Source organism: Macaca thibetana, chromosome 19, assembly GCF_024542745.1.
Source record: "Macaca thibetana thibetana isolate TM-01 chromosome 19, ASM2454274v1, whole genome shotgun sequence".
Lineage (NCBI taxonomy): Eukaryota > Metazoa > Chordata > Mammalia > Primates > Cercopithecidae > Macaca > Macaca thibetana.
Window position 1 is genome coordinate 38,727,336 of NC_065596.1, and position 14,876 is coordinate 38,742,211.

Below are 14,876 nucleotides of genomic sequence, written 5' to 3' on the forward strand. Positions count from 1 at the left end.
TACTATCTCTGTTTTACAGATGACAATGCAGGAGAATTTTTTTTTTTTTTTTGACGGAGTTTCACTTTTGTTGCCCAGGCTGGAGTGCAGTGGTGCAATCTTGGCTCGCAGCAACCTCCAGTTCCCGGGTTCAAGCGATTCTCCTGCCTCAGCCTTCCGAGTAGCTGGGATTACAGGCGCCCGCCACCACGCCTGGCTAATTTTTTTGTAGTTTTAGTAGAGACGGGGTTTCATCAAGTTGGCCAGGCTGGTCTTGAACTCCTGACCTCAGGTGATCCACCCGCCTCTGTCTCCCGAAGTGCTGGGGTTACAGGCGTGAGCCACGTGCCCGGCTGACAATGCGGGAGCTTAACCAAAGGACCAGGTTGGCTAGGTTAAATCAGCTGCCCCACGTGACCACCCTTAGTGCAGTCCTGTGCAGGGTAGAGGTCTGAGCCAAAAAGAGGAGGCTCTTGGCCGGGCGCATGGCTCAAGCCTGTAATCCCAGCACTTTGGGAGGCCGAGACGGGCGGATCATGAGGTCAGGAGATCGAGACCATCCTGGCTAACACGGTGAAACCCTGTCTCTACTAAAAAATACAAAAAACTAGCTGGGCGAGGTGGCAGGTGCCTGTAGTCCCAGCTACTCGGGAGGCTGAGGCAGGAGAATGGCGTAAACTCGGGAGGCGGAGCTTGCAGCCACTGCACGCCAGCCTGGGCGATAGAGCGAGACTCCGTCTCAAAAAAAAAAAAAAAAAAAGAGGAGGCTCTTGTGTGTACAGAAGGCAATTTGGTGCTATTTTTATTTCATGACCAATTCATTAAGAATGTTTCAAACAGTTAGCATTTTTCTAAGTATTAAGTAATTAACATTTGCCTAAAGAATTACACATTAGATGGATAATGTAAAAATAAAGTGTTTAAGAAGTTAAATGTCTCCAAACATTAAACAGTGCTTGAGATTGGGCATGATGGGTCATGGCTGTAATCCTAGCACTTTGGGAGGCTGAGGCGGGTTGATTGCTTGAGTACAGGAGTTCAAGATCAGCCTGAGAAACATGGTGAAACCCCGTTTCTACAAAAAAAGTACATAAAATTAGTCAGGTGATATGGTTTGACTGTGTCCCCACCCAAATCTCATCTTGAATTGTAGCTCCCATAATTCCCGCATGTTGTGGGAGGGCCCCGGTGGGAGGTAATTGAGTCATGGGGGCAGTTTCCCCACACTGTTCTCATGGTAGTGAATAAGTCTCAAGAGACTCGGTGGTTTTATAAGGGGTTTCCTCTTTTGCTTGACTCTCATTTGCTCTTATCTGCCACCATGTAAGACATGGCTTTCACCCTCTGCCATAATCGTGAGGCCTCCCAGCCACATGGAACTGTGAGTCCATTAAACCTCTTTGTCTTCATTAATTACCCAGTCTCGAGTAAGTCCTTATCAGCAATGTGAAAATAGACTAATACAGTAAATTGGTACTAGTAGAGTGGGGCACTGCTATAAAGATACCCCAAAATTTGGAAGCAACTTTGGAATTGGGTAACAGGCAGAGGGTGGAACAGTTTGGAAGCCTCAGAAGAAGACAGGAAAATGTAGGAATGTTTGGAACTTCCTAGAGACTTGTTGAATGGCTTTGACCAAAATGCTGATAATGATATGGACAATGAACTCTAGGCTGAGGTGGTCTCAGATGGAGATGAGGAAGTTGTTGGGAACTGGAGTAAAGGTGATGCTTTCTATGTTTTAGCAAAGAGACTGGTGGCATTTTGTTCCTGCCCTAGAGATTTGTGGAACTTTGGATTTGAGGGAGATGACTTAAAGAATCTGGGCCAGGCGCGGTGGCTCACACCTGTAATCCCAGCACTTTGGAAGGCTAAGGTGGGTGGATCACGAGGTCAGGAGATCAAGACCATCCTGGCTAACACAGTGAAACCTAGTCTCTACTAAAAAAGTAAAAAAAAATTAGCCAAGCGTGGTGGCGGGCGCCTGTAGTCCGAGCTACTTGGGAGGCTGACGCAGAAGAATGGTGTGAACCCAGGAAGTGGAGCTTGCAGTGAGCCAAGATTGCACCACTGCACCCCAGCCTGGGCGACAGAGTGAGACTCCATCTCAAAAAAAAAAAAAAGAAAAGAAAAATAAAGTATCTGGTGGAAGAAATTTCTAAGCAGCAGAGCTTTCAAGAGGTGACTTCAGTGCTGTTAAAAGCATTCAGTTTTAAAAGGGAAATATAACATAAAAGTTCAGAAAATTTGCAGCCTGACCATGCAACAGAAAAGAAAAACCCATTTTCTGAGGAGAAATTCAAGAAATTTGCATAAGTAACCAGGAGTCAAATGTTAATCGCCAAGACAATGGGGAAAAATGTCTCCAGGACATGTCAGAGACCTTTGTAGCAGCCCTTCCCAGCACAGGCCCAGAGGCCTAGCAGGAAAAAATGGTTTCATGGGCTCCCCCTGCTGTGTGCAACTTAGAGACTTGGTGCCCTGCATCCCAGCTGCTCCATCCATGGCTAAAAGGAGCCAAGGTACAGTTTAGGACATGGCTTCAGAGGATGCAAGCCTCAAGCCTTGGCAGCTCCCACGTGGTGTTGAGCCTGTGGGTGCACAGAACTCAAGAATTGAGGTTTGGGAACCTCCACCTAGATTTCAGAAAATGTATGGAAATGCCTGGATTTGGACCAGGCAAAAGTTTGCTGCAGGAGCAGAGAACCTCTGGTAGGGCAGTGCTGAAGGGAAATGTGGGGTTGAAGACCCCACACTGAGTCCCACTAGGGTACTGCCTAGTGGAACTGCGAGAAGAGGACCAAGGTCCTCCAGACTCCAGAATGGTAGATACACCAACAGCTTGGACCATGCACCTGGAAAAGCCACAGACACTCAACACCAGTCCATGAAAGCAGCCAGGAGGGAGGCTGTACCCTGCAAAGCCACAGAGCTGCAGCTGCCCAAGACCATGGGAACCCACTGCCTGCATCAGCGTGACCTGGATGTGAGACATGGAATCAAAGGAGATTATTTTGGAATTTTTTTTTTTTTTTTTTTTTTTGAGACGGAGTCTCGCTGTGTCACCCAGGCTGGAGTACAGTGGCCGGATCTCAGCTCACCGCAAGCCCCACCTCCCGGGTTTACGCCATTCTTCTGCCTCAGCCTCCCGAGTAGCTGGGACTACAGGCGCCCGCCACCTCGCCCGGCTAGTTTTTTGTATTTTTTTAGTAGAGACGGGGTATCACCGTGTTAGCCAGGATGGTCTCGATCTCCTGACCTCGTGATCCGCCCGTCTCGGCCTCCCAAAGTGCTGGGATTACAGGCTTGAGCCACCGCGCCCGGCCTATTTTGGAATTTTAAGATTTGGCTGTCCTGCTGGATTTCAGACTTCCATGGGGCCTTTAGCCCCTTTGTTTTGGCCAACTTCTCCCATTTTGAATGGGTGTATTTATCCAATGGCTGTACCCCAATTGTATCTAGGAAGTAACTAACTTGCTTTTGATTTTACAGGCTCATAGGAAGAAGGGAATTGCCTTGTCTGAGACGAGATTTTGGCCTGTGGACTTTTGAGCTAATGCTGATATAAGTAGACTTTGGGGAACTGTTGGGAAGGCATGACTGGTTCTGAAATGTGAGTACATGAGATTTGGGAGGGGCCAAGAGCAGAATGATATGGTTTGGCTGTGTCCCTACCCAAATCTCATTTTGAATTGTAGCTTTCATAATTCCCATGTATTGTGGAAGGGGCCCCAGTCAGAGGTAATTGAATCATGGGGACAGTTTCCCCCATACTCTTCTTGTGGTAGTGAATAAGTCTCACGAGATCTGATGGTTTCATAAGGGTTTCCTCTTTTGCTTGACTCTCATTCGCTCTTGCCTACTGCCATGTAAGACATACCTTTCACCTTCTGCCATGATTGTGAGGCCTCTCCAGCCACGTGGAGCTGTGAGTCCACTAACCCTCTTTTTCTTTATAAATTACCCAGTCTCAGATATGTCTTTATCAGCAACGTGAAAACAGACTAATACACCAGGCATCATGGCTCCTGCCTGTAGTCCCAGCTACTTGGGAGGTTGAGGTTGGAGGATTGCTTGAGCACGGGAGGCAGAGGTTGCAGTGACCCGAGTATGCACCACTGCACTCCATCCTGGGTGACAGAGTGAGACCCTGTTTCAAAAAATAAAAAATAAAAAATAAAAAAAATTGCTTGAAATCTTAATAATGTCTCTAAGGATTTCATTAAATCACAATAGTACCTTAAGTGTTCTTAAATTCTTTCAAAGCAGGAAAATTTTAAATAAAAACATTCAAAAATTGTCGAGCTATCTTACACTACAAGGATCTACAAGTAGAATCAATTCTGTGGACAGTTGTAGCTGACAGACAGATAATTATAGATGGAGGTGGATTTAGAGGAAGGCAAAATGAATTAACGTACTTGACATCTGGGAACCAGGGGTCCTAAAAACAAGACCCTCACAGGGGAGCAACAAAGAGAGAGCCGTTTATTCTCTGCCAATAACATGGTCAGTCTACATTGAGACTGCCCTGCCTTTCGTTGTTTTGTGTCAAAGACACTTAGATTGGTCCAGAGAAAAAAGGAACAAAGCATCAATGTTGTGATGTGTGGGGCAAAGCGAGAACTAGATGATCTAAGGACAAGCAGGGCTGGGGAATTACCTTCTGCTCATCCAAGTTACAAGGAAAACAGAGGTTTTGGGCGAGCGTCCAAGGACAATCACAGACTCAAGACAAATGACAAGCGGACAGCATCATTACGGGCTGAGAATTCTTGGTGTAGAGGTTGAAAAACGGATCTTAAACCTTTACGGGACACTGACACACAGAGAGGTCAAACCCGCGCCCAGGATGCACATCAGTGACAGGCTGAGCTGGGAAGGTAACCCGGAGCTCCAGGCATCGGCTCCTCCACCTACACCTGCCCTACTCGGTGCGTTTTCTCCTTCGTGCTCCCTGCTGGTGTTGCCTTCTGGAACCTCGGCAGTTTCTGCTTTCACGCCTGCAGGGTTTAGTCTCCGGGGCTGCTTAGGTGGGCTCCAGGAACCGGGAATCCCTAATGCTAGACAACCCGATGGGCGACTCCACCAGTGCTACGGAGCCCTTGGAAACCCGCTGCAGCAGCGCTACTCCACTTCCAGGCGCCCTGCGCCGCGGCGCTTGGCCGTTGCCATGGAGACTGGTAATGGCCCCGCCTCCACGCCGAAAAACAGGCGGGAACCACATAACCCAGAAGGCTGTGCGCAAGTGTCCGCGCGCGTATTGGGCCAATATGAGCTGTGGGGGCTGGACTTCCGGCGTTGAGACTGTCACTTGGCTGCTCGCGTCAGGCCACACCGGTGGTCTGGGCTGTGGCGCGCGGGTCGGGGCCCGAGACTGGCGGCGAGGAAGGTACTGACCGCGAACAGCTGGCCGCGCCCGCAAGCCTCGGTATCTTCGAGTATGACGTGGGCGGCCTGGGGGCGGTCGGGCCCCGGCGGGAACCACGCATTCTCCCGCCTTGCGGAAGCCCCGGAGGCAGCGCACTGGGCATTCTGCGCCCATGACTGCGGGGGAGGCTGAGGCGCGGGGCAGCCGCGGGACGCTGCGGGCGGGGATGGCGGTGCCGGGTGGTCCACGCCTCTCTCCCCGCCCAGCTGCGGGATTCGGTGGCAGCGCTGACAGACCCGCGTCGGGGAGGCGGGGAAGTCCCTGCTCCCACAGACCGCGCCCCCACGGAGGGAGGCCGCTTCCTAGACCTCGCCTTGTCGTCCTTCCTCTCCCTGCCCTGGGGGGTTGCGGGGGTCAGTGCAAACCCCTGTGTCCAGGGCACCGGTGGGCTCCCGACTTCCGGCAGTCAGGGGGCTGAGGTCCTGAAGGAAGCTCCGAGGGGAGAGTCCTGCGTGTGCAAAACCTGGGAGGGGAGCCGGAGCCCAGGTGCTTCTGGGACTGAGCGCTCTCGATGTGGAGCTGGGGGAGAGGGGACGTGTGTGGCTGCAGTAGCAGGCGAGGAGGTGGGTTTTTTCTCGAGGGCGTCGGGAGACAGAAGTTTTGAACAGAATCAGGACATCCTCTGAGTTGGGATTTTAAAACGGTTCAACCGTTTGTTGCGTGGAGAACAGACATGCAGGGGTGTCGGCATGAAGGGAAGAACCGACTGCCACAGTCTGGGCAGCAGTGGAGGTGAGCGGCCAGGTGAATTCTGGTGGATCTGCGGATGTATCAGGTGTGGGCTGTTTGAAGAACGAACTGCTCCATGTAGTTCAGCCTGAGCGCCTGGAAGAAGGGAGCTGCTGTAGACAGAAAGGAAACTTGAAGGGAAAGCAGGTTTCCTTCGGGGAAAGATCAGGAGTCTGGGATGTTCTAGGTTGGTCATGTCACCGGACCTGACGTTGTTGGTGTCCTGGGCTGAGGACAGGGCCTATGAACTGGACTGAGGAAGGTGATGAACCGATGAGCAGTCAGGCGTGGGCAGTTACACCTTGAGGGTAAGAAAAACTGGCTGGGGTGCCTGAGGCTATCAGGGGAGGAGTTTGGCAGGTGACTGAGTAGGAGAGGGTGGTGGCAATGTGGGAAAGTGAGGGGGCGCCGAGATCGAGACCATCCTGGCTCACACGGTGAAACCCCGTCTCTATTAAAAATACAAAAAAATTAGCCGGGTGTGGTGGCAGGCGCCTATGGTCCCAGCTACTCGGGAGGCTGAGGCAGGAGAATGGAGTGAACCCAGGAGGCGGAGCTTGCAGTGAGCCGAGATCGCGCCACTGCACTCCAGCCTGGGTGACAGAGCAAGACTCCGTCTCAAAAAAATAAGAAGAAGAAATTGAGGGGGCGCCATGTGGAGGGAGGAAGGGATTGAGTTCCTCTGTGTTCACGGGTTCTTGGGGCTGCTCCCCTATGATGACTGGTGGGGATCAGCCAGTCCCTCAGGCTGGATGAGCAGCCTGGAAATGTCAGGCAAGCACAGCAGGGGAAGGTCTCAGTCATGGGCATGCCTGGGGTGTCCACAGCTAGGACTTACACCGTTACTTATTACAAAAGCAAGAAGGGCCATGGGGAGGGTCATGAATGGTCATGCTGAGTCATGAGTGGATACTTGCCGCTGCCCTTGGTGTGGCAGCTAAGGGCCCAGCCAGGGCTTGCTCTAGCCCGCTTGTGTAGTGGGGAAGTCAAGAAGCCATCTGGGCCTGGACCAGGAGGGCAGAGGGGAAGGGTCCCAGACAGATGAGGGAAGTGCCACCTGAATATAACCCCGGGGTGGAACCCAGGGAAGGCGGGACACTAGGGGAGGTGACTGTTGGGATGGGGAGCTTGGTGCTGGCTCACAGCCATACCTTAGACCATGCCTACCTCCGCCTCCCTGCTATTTTAGGACCTGATGGCCTTCGAGGATGTGGCTGTGTACTTCTCCCAGGAGGAGTGGGGGCTCCTGGACACAGCGCAAAGGGCCCTGTACCGCCACGTGATGCTGGAAAACTTCACACTTGTGACCTCACTTGGTAAGACCCTGGGTGCTCCATGAAAAGTGCACTTGGTGACCATCTGACCTGCCAGGACTGCCTCTTCACTTCCCTCCTGATTGATGAGCAGGATCAAATCTTCTGGCCGGGGCCATGTGGAGCAGGGGTCCGGTCCTGTAGACATGCAGTTTGGTTGGGTCAACCACTCCCTGCGGCCCTGTCCAGCTGTGGCCTCTCCCATGCCTGGGCTCAGTCCCCTTCCTTTGGTGCTCTGGGCACAGTTGCTGCTCTGAGGACACATGAGCTATTCCTATGAGCCCCTTGCCCTGTGCCATCTTTAGATTCTCCCAGTTGCACAGATAACTATTTCCATGAAGCCCTGACTCCTGCTCTCTATTGAGAGGTGGAGTCTTCACCTGGGGCTCCTCTTCACAGGACTCTCCACCTCCCGACCTCATGTGGTCATCCAGCTTGAGCGTGGTGAGGAGCCCTGGGTTCCCAGTGGAAAGGACATGACCCTGGCCAGGAACACCTACAGGAGGCTCAATGCTGGTGAGCGGGAGCTCAGGGTGGGGTGAACTCAGGACCAACCCGTGGCCAAGCCCATGTCCCTGCATTTCTAACTCTGGAAACATATCCTCCTCTCTTGCCTCCCATCTGACTCCCTTCTCTTCCATCATCCGCCTCTCCTGGAGGCTGCTGCCTTAGTAGGTGCCCTTGAAGGGAGAGCTCCAAGGGCACAGAAGCTGGGTTCACACAGAAGGGCCTACCCTCAGCTGGGCTGTGTGGCCTTGAACCCTCCACAACTAGCGGCCATTATTGATAGGTCATTTATTTATCCCATCATTCATCTTTGTATTCATCAAATGTTTCTTGAGGGCTTGCAGGCACTGTAGACACAGCCTTGACCAGGACACTCATGGTCCTGCCTTCGTGGGGCTGATGGTGCCAGAGGAGAGGCAGTGAGTAAGTAGGGTTCAGGAGTACAGTCTAGAGCACTGGATGGAGGTCATTGCAAGAGCAGGTTTGGGAGTGGGTTCCTGAGACAGGGCACCAAGGGAGAAGGCAGTGCGCTATGGAAAGGGAGGGGGTGGAACAGGCAGTGTGGAGACCTGGGTGGCATGCATCAGCTGCTCAGGTTTTCTCAGCTTCACATCCTGGGTGTCTGGGGCTGCCACCTTGATCATGGGAGTCCCCACTGCAGTCAGTGCCATACGTGTCAGGGCAGATACTTCCTCAAAACTCCAGCGCCTCCTGCAGGGCCGGCCTTGCCTCTACTTTTCCCCTAAGCTTTTGTGTCAGCCCCCGGGTTCCTTCTTGCCTGTCCACTCAACCTGCCCTGGTCCTCTCCTAACCAGGAAGCCCCCAGCAACCACCGTTTCTCTGCCTTTAGGTTCCTGGAGTGTGGCAGAGGATGGAGATGTTTCTGGAGAATGTCCACCAGCTTTCCCAGATACCCCACCTGGGATGACTACTAGCGTCTTCCCAGTTGCCGGTGCCTGCCACAGTGTAAAAAGCCTGCAGCGACAACGGAGTGCCTCCCCATCTCGGGAGAGAAAACCCACAGGGGTGTCGGTGATCTACTGGGAGAGACTCCTGCTAGGCTCGGGCAGTGACCAGGCCAGCATTAGCCTGCGACTGACCTCACCACTCAGGGCCCCCAAGAGCAGCCGGCCCAGGGAAAAGACCCTCACAGAGCAGCCGGTGCCTGGGAGGCGGCCCAGGACGCCTGAGCGGCAGAAGCCATGTGCACAGGAGGTCCCTGGGAGAGCCTTCGGGAATGCCCCGGACCTGAAGGCCGCCAGTGGTGGTGGGGATCGAAGAATGGGTGCGGCTTGGCAGGAGCCTCAAAGACTCCTCGGTGGCCAGGAACCTTCCACCTGGGATGAGCTGGGCGAGGCTCTCCCCGCTGGGGAGAAGTCCTTCGAATGCAGGGCGTGCAGTAAAGTGTTCGTGAAGAGCTCCGACCTCCTCAAGCACCTACGCACCCACACCGGGGAGCGGCCCTACGAGTGCGCCCAGTGCGGCAAGGCCTTCAGCCAGACGTCGCACCTGACGCAGCACCAGCGCATCCACAGCGGCGAGACGCCCTACGCCTGCCCCGTGTGCGGCAAGGCCTTCCGGCACAGCTCCTCACTGGTGCGGCACCAGCGCATCCACACGGCCGAGAAGTCCTTCAGCTGCTCCGAGTGCGGCAAGGCCTTCAGCCACGGCTCCAACCTCAGCCAGCACCGCAAGATCCACGCGGGCGGGCGTCCCTATGCCTGCGCACAGTGTGGCCGCCGCTTCTGCCGCAACTCGCACCTGATCCAGCACGAGCGTACGCACACGGGCGAGAAGCCCTTCGTGTGCGCGCTCTGTGGTGCCGCCTTCAGCCAGGGCTCCTCGCTCTTTTTGCACCAGCGCGTGCACACAGGCGAGAAGCCCTTCGCCTGCGCCCAGTGCGGCCGCTCCTTTAGCCGCAGCTCCAACCTCACCCAGCACCAGCTCCTGCACACGGGCGAGCGGCCCTTCCGCTGTGGGGACTGTGGCAAGGGTTTCGCCAAGGGCGCTGTGCTGCTGAGCCACCGGCGCATTCACACGGGCGAGAAGCCCTTCGTGTGCACGCAGTGTGGCCGCGCCTTCCGTGAGCGCCCGGCCCTCCTGCACCACCAGAGGATCCACACCACAGAGAAGACCCATGCGGCAGCACCAGACTGCACCCCCGGGCCAGGTTTCCTTCAGGGGCGACATCGGAAGGTGCGCCGGGGAGGGATGCCAAGCCCAGTCCTGAAGCCAGCGAAGGTCTGAGGTCCTAGCTCGCAGCCCCACCCTTTCCTGGCCTTCTGTGAATCCCTTCCACAGCTAAAGGGTCCGTGTGCTCTTCAGATCCACGATGGGAAAAAAACCCTGTGCCTGAGAGTCAGGGACGAGGGAGACCCTTTGGCTGTGGTTCCATTTGCAGGTGGGGACAGGATTTGCCAGTTTAGCCATAGCTCACACCTCCATCCCCAAAGAGGTAACACTGCAGAAACATCAGAGGGAGGACATGTCAGCTGGAACTCTGGTGGGGCTGAGGCTGCAGCTGGGGCCATAGGAGGCCGACAAAGGCAGCACTGCATGGTGGTACTACTTCATGTGTTATGAGAGTGGATGCTGAGGTGTGGGAGATGCGGACATGGGGTAGGGGTGGCCCAGAGAAACTTACCACATCTGCATACAAACTGGCCGCTGGATGGACTCTGAGGACATTTGCCCCCTGAGGCCTGTGTTCAAGGCTTCCTGGGGGCCATCTCAGCAGACAGGAGACCACCGGGGACTGGGGATCAGGGTGTGGCCTGTGAGTGTCAGCCTCCTCCTCTGGGAAACAGAAACGCTTTGGGTCAACTCAGCCTCGTGTTTGCAGATGCTGGGCGAGATCCTAATGAGAGTCAATGTGTGCTCAGCTCCTGGGCTGTGCTCTGGTCAGCCAGGTGTGAGGGCCTGGCCTGTGGTCACACACACAGCCGACTCAGGAGAGGGATGCCCGTGGTTCTCAGCACTGGAAGGACAAATCTAGGATGCTGGCTTTCCAGTGGCACTCGTTCAGGTTTTCGTCCAAGTCTCAGCTTGGCCAATGCCTGTCACTGACTCGTTTACCAAAGTCGATGTGAGGAGCAGACTTTACAACGGTGGGGACAGTGATAGCTTCAGAGCAGATAAGGTGGAGCTGCTAATTTCTGCTGGGTTTGGTGGCCATTCCCCACCCCCACCCCACCCCCACCCCCTCTATCTCACCTTTCCCTTGTTATGCCTCCTCAATTAGAGGCTGGACAGAGAGCTGAATAGGAAGGACTTGCCATTACCTAAGGCAATGTGTGACTGCCCCACCCCAGTGTGATGGGCCTGTATGGCAGAGACAAAAGGGTAGACTGGGGGTCATTTACTTCCTGTGGCCTTAAGCCTACTAGGCCCCATCCCTACCTGGAACCTCACCTCCAAGGAAATTAATGGTCTTTTCAATGGGGAAGAAAAAAAACAACTAGCATTTGCAATTTAAAATAGATGTAGTTTCCTTTACAGCCTCCTGTCTGTATTCCAGGGCATGGTTCAGTTGTTTGTTTGTTTTTGAGACAGAGTCTCAAGGCAACTCTTGTTGCCCAGGGTGGAGTGCAATGGCGCAATTTCGGCTCACCGCAACCTCCATCTCCCAGGTTCAAGCGATTCTCCTGCCTCAGCCTCCTGAGTAGCTGGGATTACAGGCACCCGCCACCATGCCCAGCTAATTTTGTATTTTTAGTAGAGACAGGGTTTCACCATGTTGGGCCAGGCTGGTCTCAAACTCCTGACCTCAAGTGATCAGCCCACCTTGGCCTCCCAAAGTGCTGGGATTAGGGCATGAACCACTGTGTTTGTTTTTTGATACAGCATTTCAGTCTGTCGCCCAGGCTGGAATGCAATGGAGCGACTCCCCTTTGCCTCCTGGGTTCAAGCCATTCTCCTGCCTCAGCCCCTCCAGTAAGCTGGGATTACAGGCTTGCGCCACGACACCTGGCTAATTTTTATATTTTTAGTAGAGACGGGGTTTCACCATGTTGGCCAGGCTGGTCTCAAACTCCTGACCTCAAGTGATCGGCCCACCTCGGCCTCCCAAAGTGCTGGGATTACAGGCGTGACCCACCACACCTGCCTACATACCATGATTTTAAAGTTGCAGCTGTTTCCTATTGCTTGTAACTCAGTTGTTTTTCCAATGGTAACCAATTTCTGTTTTAAACTGAAAGGTGCATGAGGGGTGAGTTCTTGTATTAGTCTGTTTTGTGTCACTATAAAGGAACACCTAAGGCTGGGTAATTTATAAAGAAAGGATTAATTGGCTCATGGTTCTGCAGGATGTACAGCCATGGCACCAGCATCTGCATGGCTTTTGGTGGGACCTCAGGAAGCTTGCAATCATGATGGAACATGAAGGAAGAGCTGGCATATCACATGGCAAGACAGGAAGCAAGAGAGAGAAGGGGGAAGTGTCACACACTTTTTTTTTTTTTTTTTTTTTTTTTTGAGAAGGAGTCTTGCTCTGTTGCCCAGAGTGGAGTGCAGTGGCACGATCTCGGCTCATTGCAACCTTCGCCTCCCGGGTTCACGCCATTCTCCTGCCTCAGTCTCCTAAGTAGCTGGGACTACAGGTGCCCACCACCACACCTGGATAATTTTTTGTATTTTTAGTAGAGACGGGTGTTAGCCAGGATGGTCTCGATCTCCTGACTTCATGATCCACCTGCCTCGGCCTCCCAAACTGCTGGGATTACAGGTGTGATCTGTAATCGCACCCACCAATTGTAAGCTTCTAGAGAACCTCCCAAGAAGCAGATTCGGAAGCCATGCTCGTATAGCCCTCAGAACAGTGATCCAATTAAAGCTCTTTTCTTTATAAATTACACAGCCTCAGGTATTTCTTTATAGTAATGCAGGAATGGCCTAATATACCTCATGATCCAACACCTCCCACTAGGCCCCACGTCCAACATTGGAGATCACATTTCAACATGAGATTTGGAGGAGGCACACATCCAAACCATATCAGTTCTCTTGTCCCTAAGTGAAGAGGCATTTGCTCCCTCTAAACCCAATTCTAGGTGACTAGAGATTTATGAAGGTGTCGGGATGTTTGTTCCTGATGTGTAGTGGCCTCATAGGGTCTCCCTACTTCTTCCTCAAGAAGGGACTTTCAGCTCAGCCAGAGGGTTCACATAAAGGTTGGTCATCTGGCACCTTGAGCACTCTGCCAACACAGGTGATCATAGATTCCAAGACACATCAAAGAGTGGATCACGACTCACTGGTGACTCCTTGAAGAGTGATGCTCACAAAGCAATACACGTCGTCTAAATACACTGTACTAACCTTGGTCACTTTTGAAAAGATATTTCTACAATTATGGGAAACTGCTCATCAAAACTGAGCTTTCCCTTGAGGAGCAAACCACCCACCCTTCGAAACGTCACCTGGATTTATGTATAATACCTATGGAGCTCCAATTTGCAAATACTTAGGTAAATGGACCCAGGTCACTCGAGATGACCCTAAAACGCAGTGGCCAAAATGGAGATCTTTTGAAATTCCTAAATTAATATATTTGTGTGCAAAATAGGAAACGAATATGTTTGTTCTAAAATCAGACAAATTGGATGGGAGCCCTACTTTCTGTTTGTGCAGGCTATACTCTGATAATAAGATATTTAAAGGCTTTTTAAAAAGAGCTCTATAGGCCAGGCGCAGTGGCTCATGCCTGTAATCCCAGCACTTTGGGAGGCCAAGGTGGGCGGATCACCTGAGGTCGGGAGTTCGAGACCAGCCTGATCAACATGGCAAAACCCCATCTCTACTAAAAATACAAAAATTAGCCAGGCATGGTGGCGTGCACCTGTAGTTCCAGCTACTTGGGAGGCTGAGGCAGGAGAAGCACTTGAACCTGGGAGGCAGAGGTTGCAGTGAACTATCAAACTACAGCAAACTCCAGCCTAGGTGACAGAGTAAGAGTCCGTCACAAAAGTAAGTAAATAAAATGAACTGTTTGGTCAGATGTCAGCTTAATTAAAAGCTGATATTCAGGCTTTTTTTTCTTTTAAAGAAAAAATGCCTTTCTGCTTTTTCTCATTTGGATCCTGTTTCTGGGAATTTTTTTTTTTTCAGTTGACTGAAACTCCTCTTTAAATATGTCTGATCCTTTTGTTTGCTTCTTTTCTTGTTAGTATGATGTGAAATTTTATTGACCTTCTGAAAAACTTAAAATCTCTCCAAATTGGCTTAGAGTTGTTCTCCCATTTTCTTCTACTCTTTCTTCCTTTAGCTATCTTTGGTACCACATAAAGAAATCTAGAAGAGTCTTCTGATGTCTCTGAGACCCTTTGAGGAACACAGAAAAAAGTGTCACATATACCTTTTATGGAGTTCTGTCTTCCTCATGGAGTCCTAAGAATATCAGGCAGTTTATCTTAGGTCTAAAGCTCTGATCTCTTTTACACTGAGTTCTCTGACCTTTTGGCTTGGGGGGTGCCAGGGGTTACTTTGTTGTATGAAAGAACATGATCTTTGGGTGTGCAGTGGCTGGCAAGTTCCTAGCAAGGGCTGAGTTGTGGTGGTGGCTGGTGGCTGTCAAGGGATAAGAATCCTGTGGGAGATGGGCTGATCACAGAGTGGGCTAATGGGTATTGGGTCTCCCACCAGCCTCAGGGAATGTCCGTGCAGTGAGGTGCGCTGTGGAAACACAGCCCTGTCCTGTGGTATTTCCATCTTGTGGGAGCCTCAATATTCCATTTAAAAGTGGAATCCGGCGGGCGCGGTAGCTCAAGCCTGTAATCCCAGCACTTTGGGAGGCCGAAACTGGTGGATCATGAGGTCAGGAGATCGAGACCATCCTGGCTAACACGGTGAAACCCCGTCTCTACTAACAAATACAAAAAAAAACTAGCCGGGCGTGGTGGTGGGCGCCTGTAGTTCCA

General features: G+C 52.3%; 2 protein-coding genes across 2 annotated transcripts in view; one reads left to right on the plus strand and one right to left on the minus strand.

The window, feature by feature from the left end:
* The window catches only part of ZSCAN18 (zinc finger and SCAN domain containing 18), a 407,087-nt gene that overhangs the window by 368,638 nt on the left and 23,573 nt on the right, over positions 1 to 14,876 (minus strand). The window lies entirely within an intron of this gene.
* ZNF324B (zinc finger protein 324B) lies at positions 5,256 to 11,432 on the plus strand. Its single transcript, XM_050768640.1, has 4 exons — positions 5,256 to 5,371; positions 7,329 to 7,455; positions 7,852 to 7,968; positions 8,810 to 11,432. The coding sequence occupies exons 2-4, from the start codon at positions 7,335 to 7,337 to the stop codon at positions 10,204 to 10,206; spliced, it is 1,635 nt and encodes a 544-aa protein (XP_050624597.1). The 5' UTR covers positions 5,256 to 5,371; positions 7,329 to 7,334; the 3' UTR covers positions 10,207 to 11,432.

What these genes read in the sequence shown, in the direction of transcription:
- ZNF324B (XM_050768640.1), top strand. Translation starts at nt 7,335, where the DNA reads ATGGCCTTCGAGGATGTGGCTGTGTACTTCTCCCAGGAGGAGTGGGGG. An exon ending in CACACTTGTGACCTCACTTG is followed by an intron (nt 7,456 to 7,851) that starts GTAAGACCCTGG and finishes TCCTCTTCACAG; the next exon opens with GACTCTCCACCTCCCGACCT. An exon ending in CTACAGGAGGCTCAATGCTG is followed by an intron (nt 7,969 to 8,809) that starts GTGAGCGGGAGC and finishes CTCTGCCTTTAG; the next exon opens with GTTCCTGGAGTGTGGCAGAG.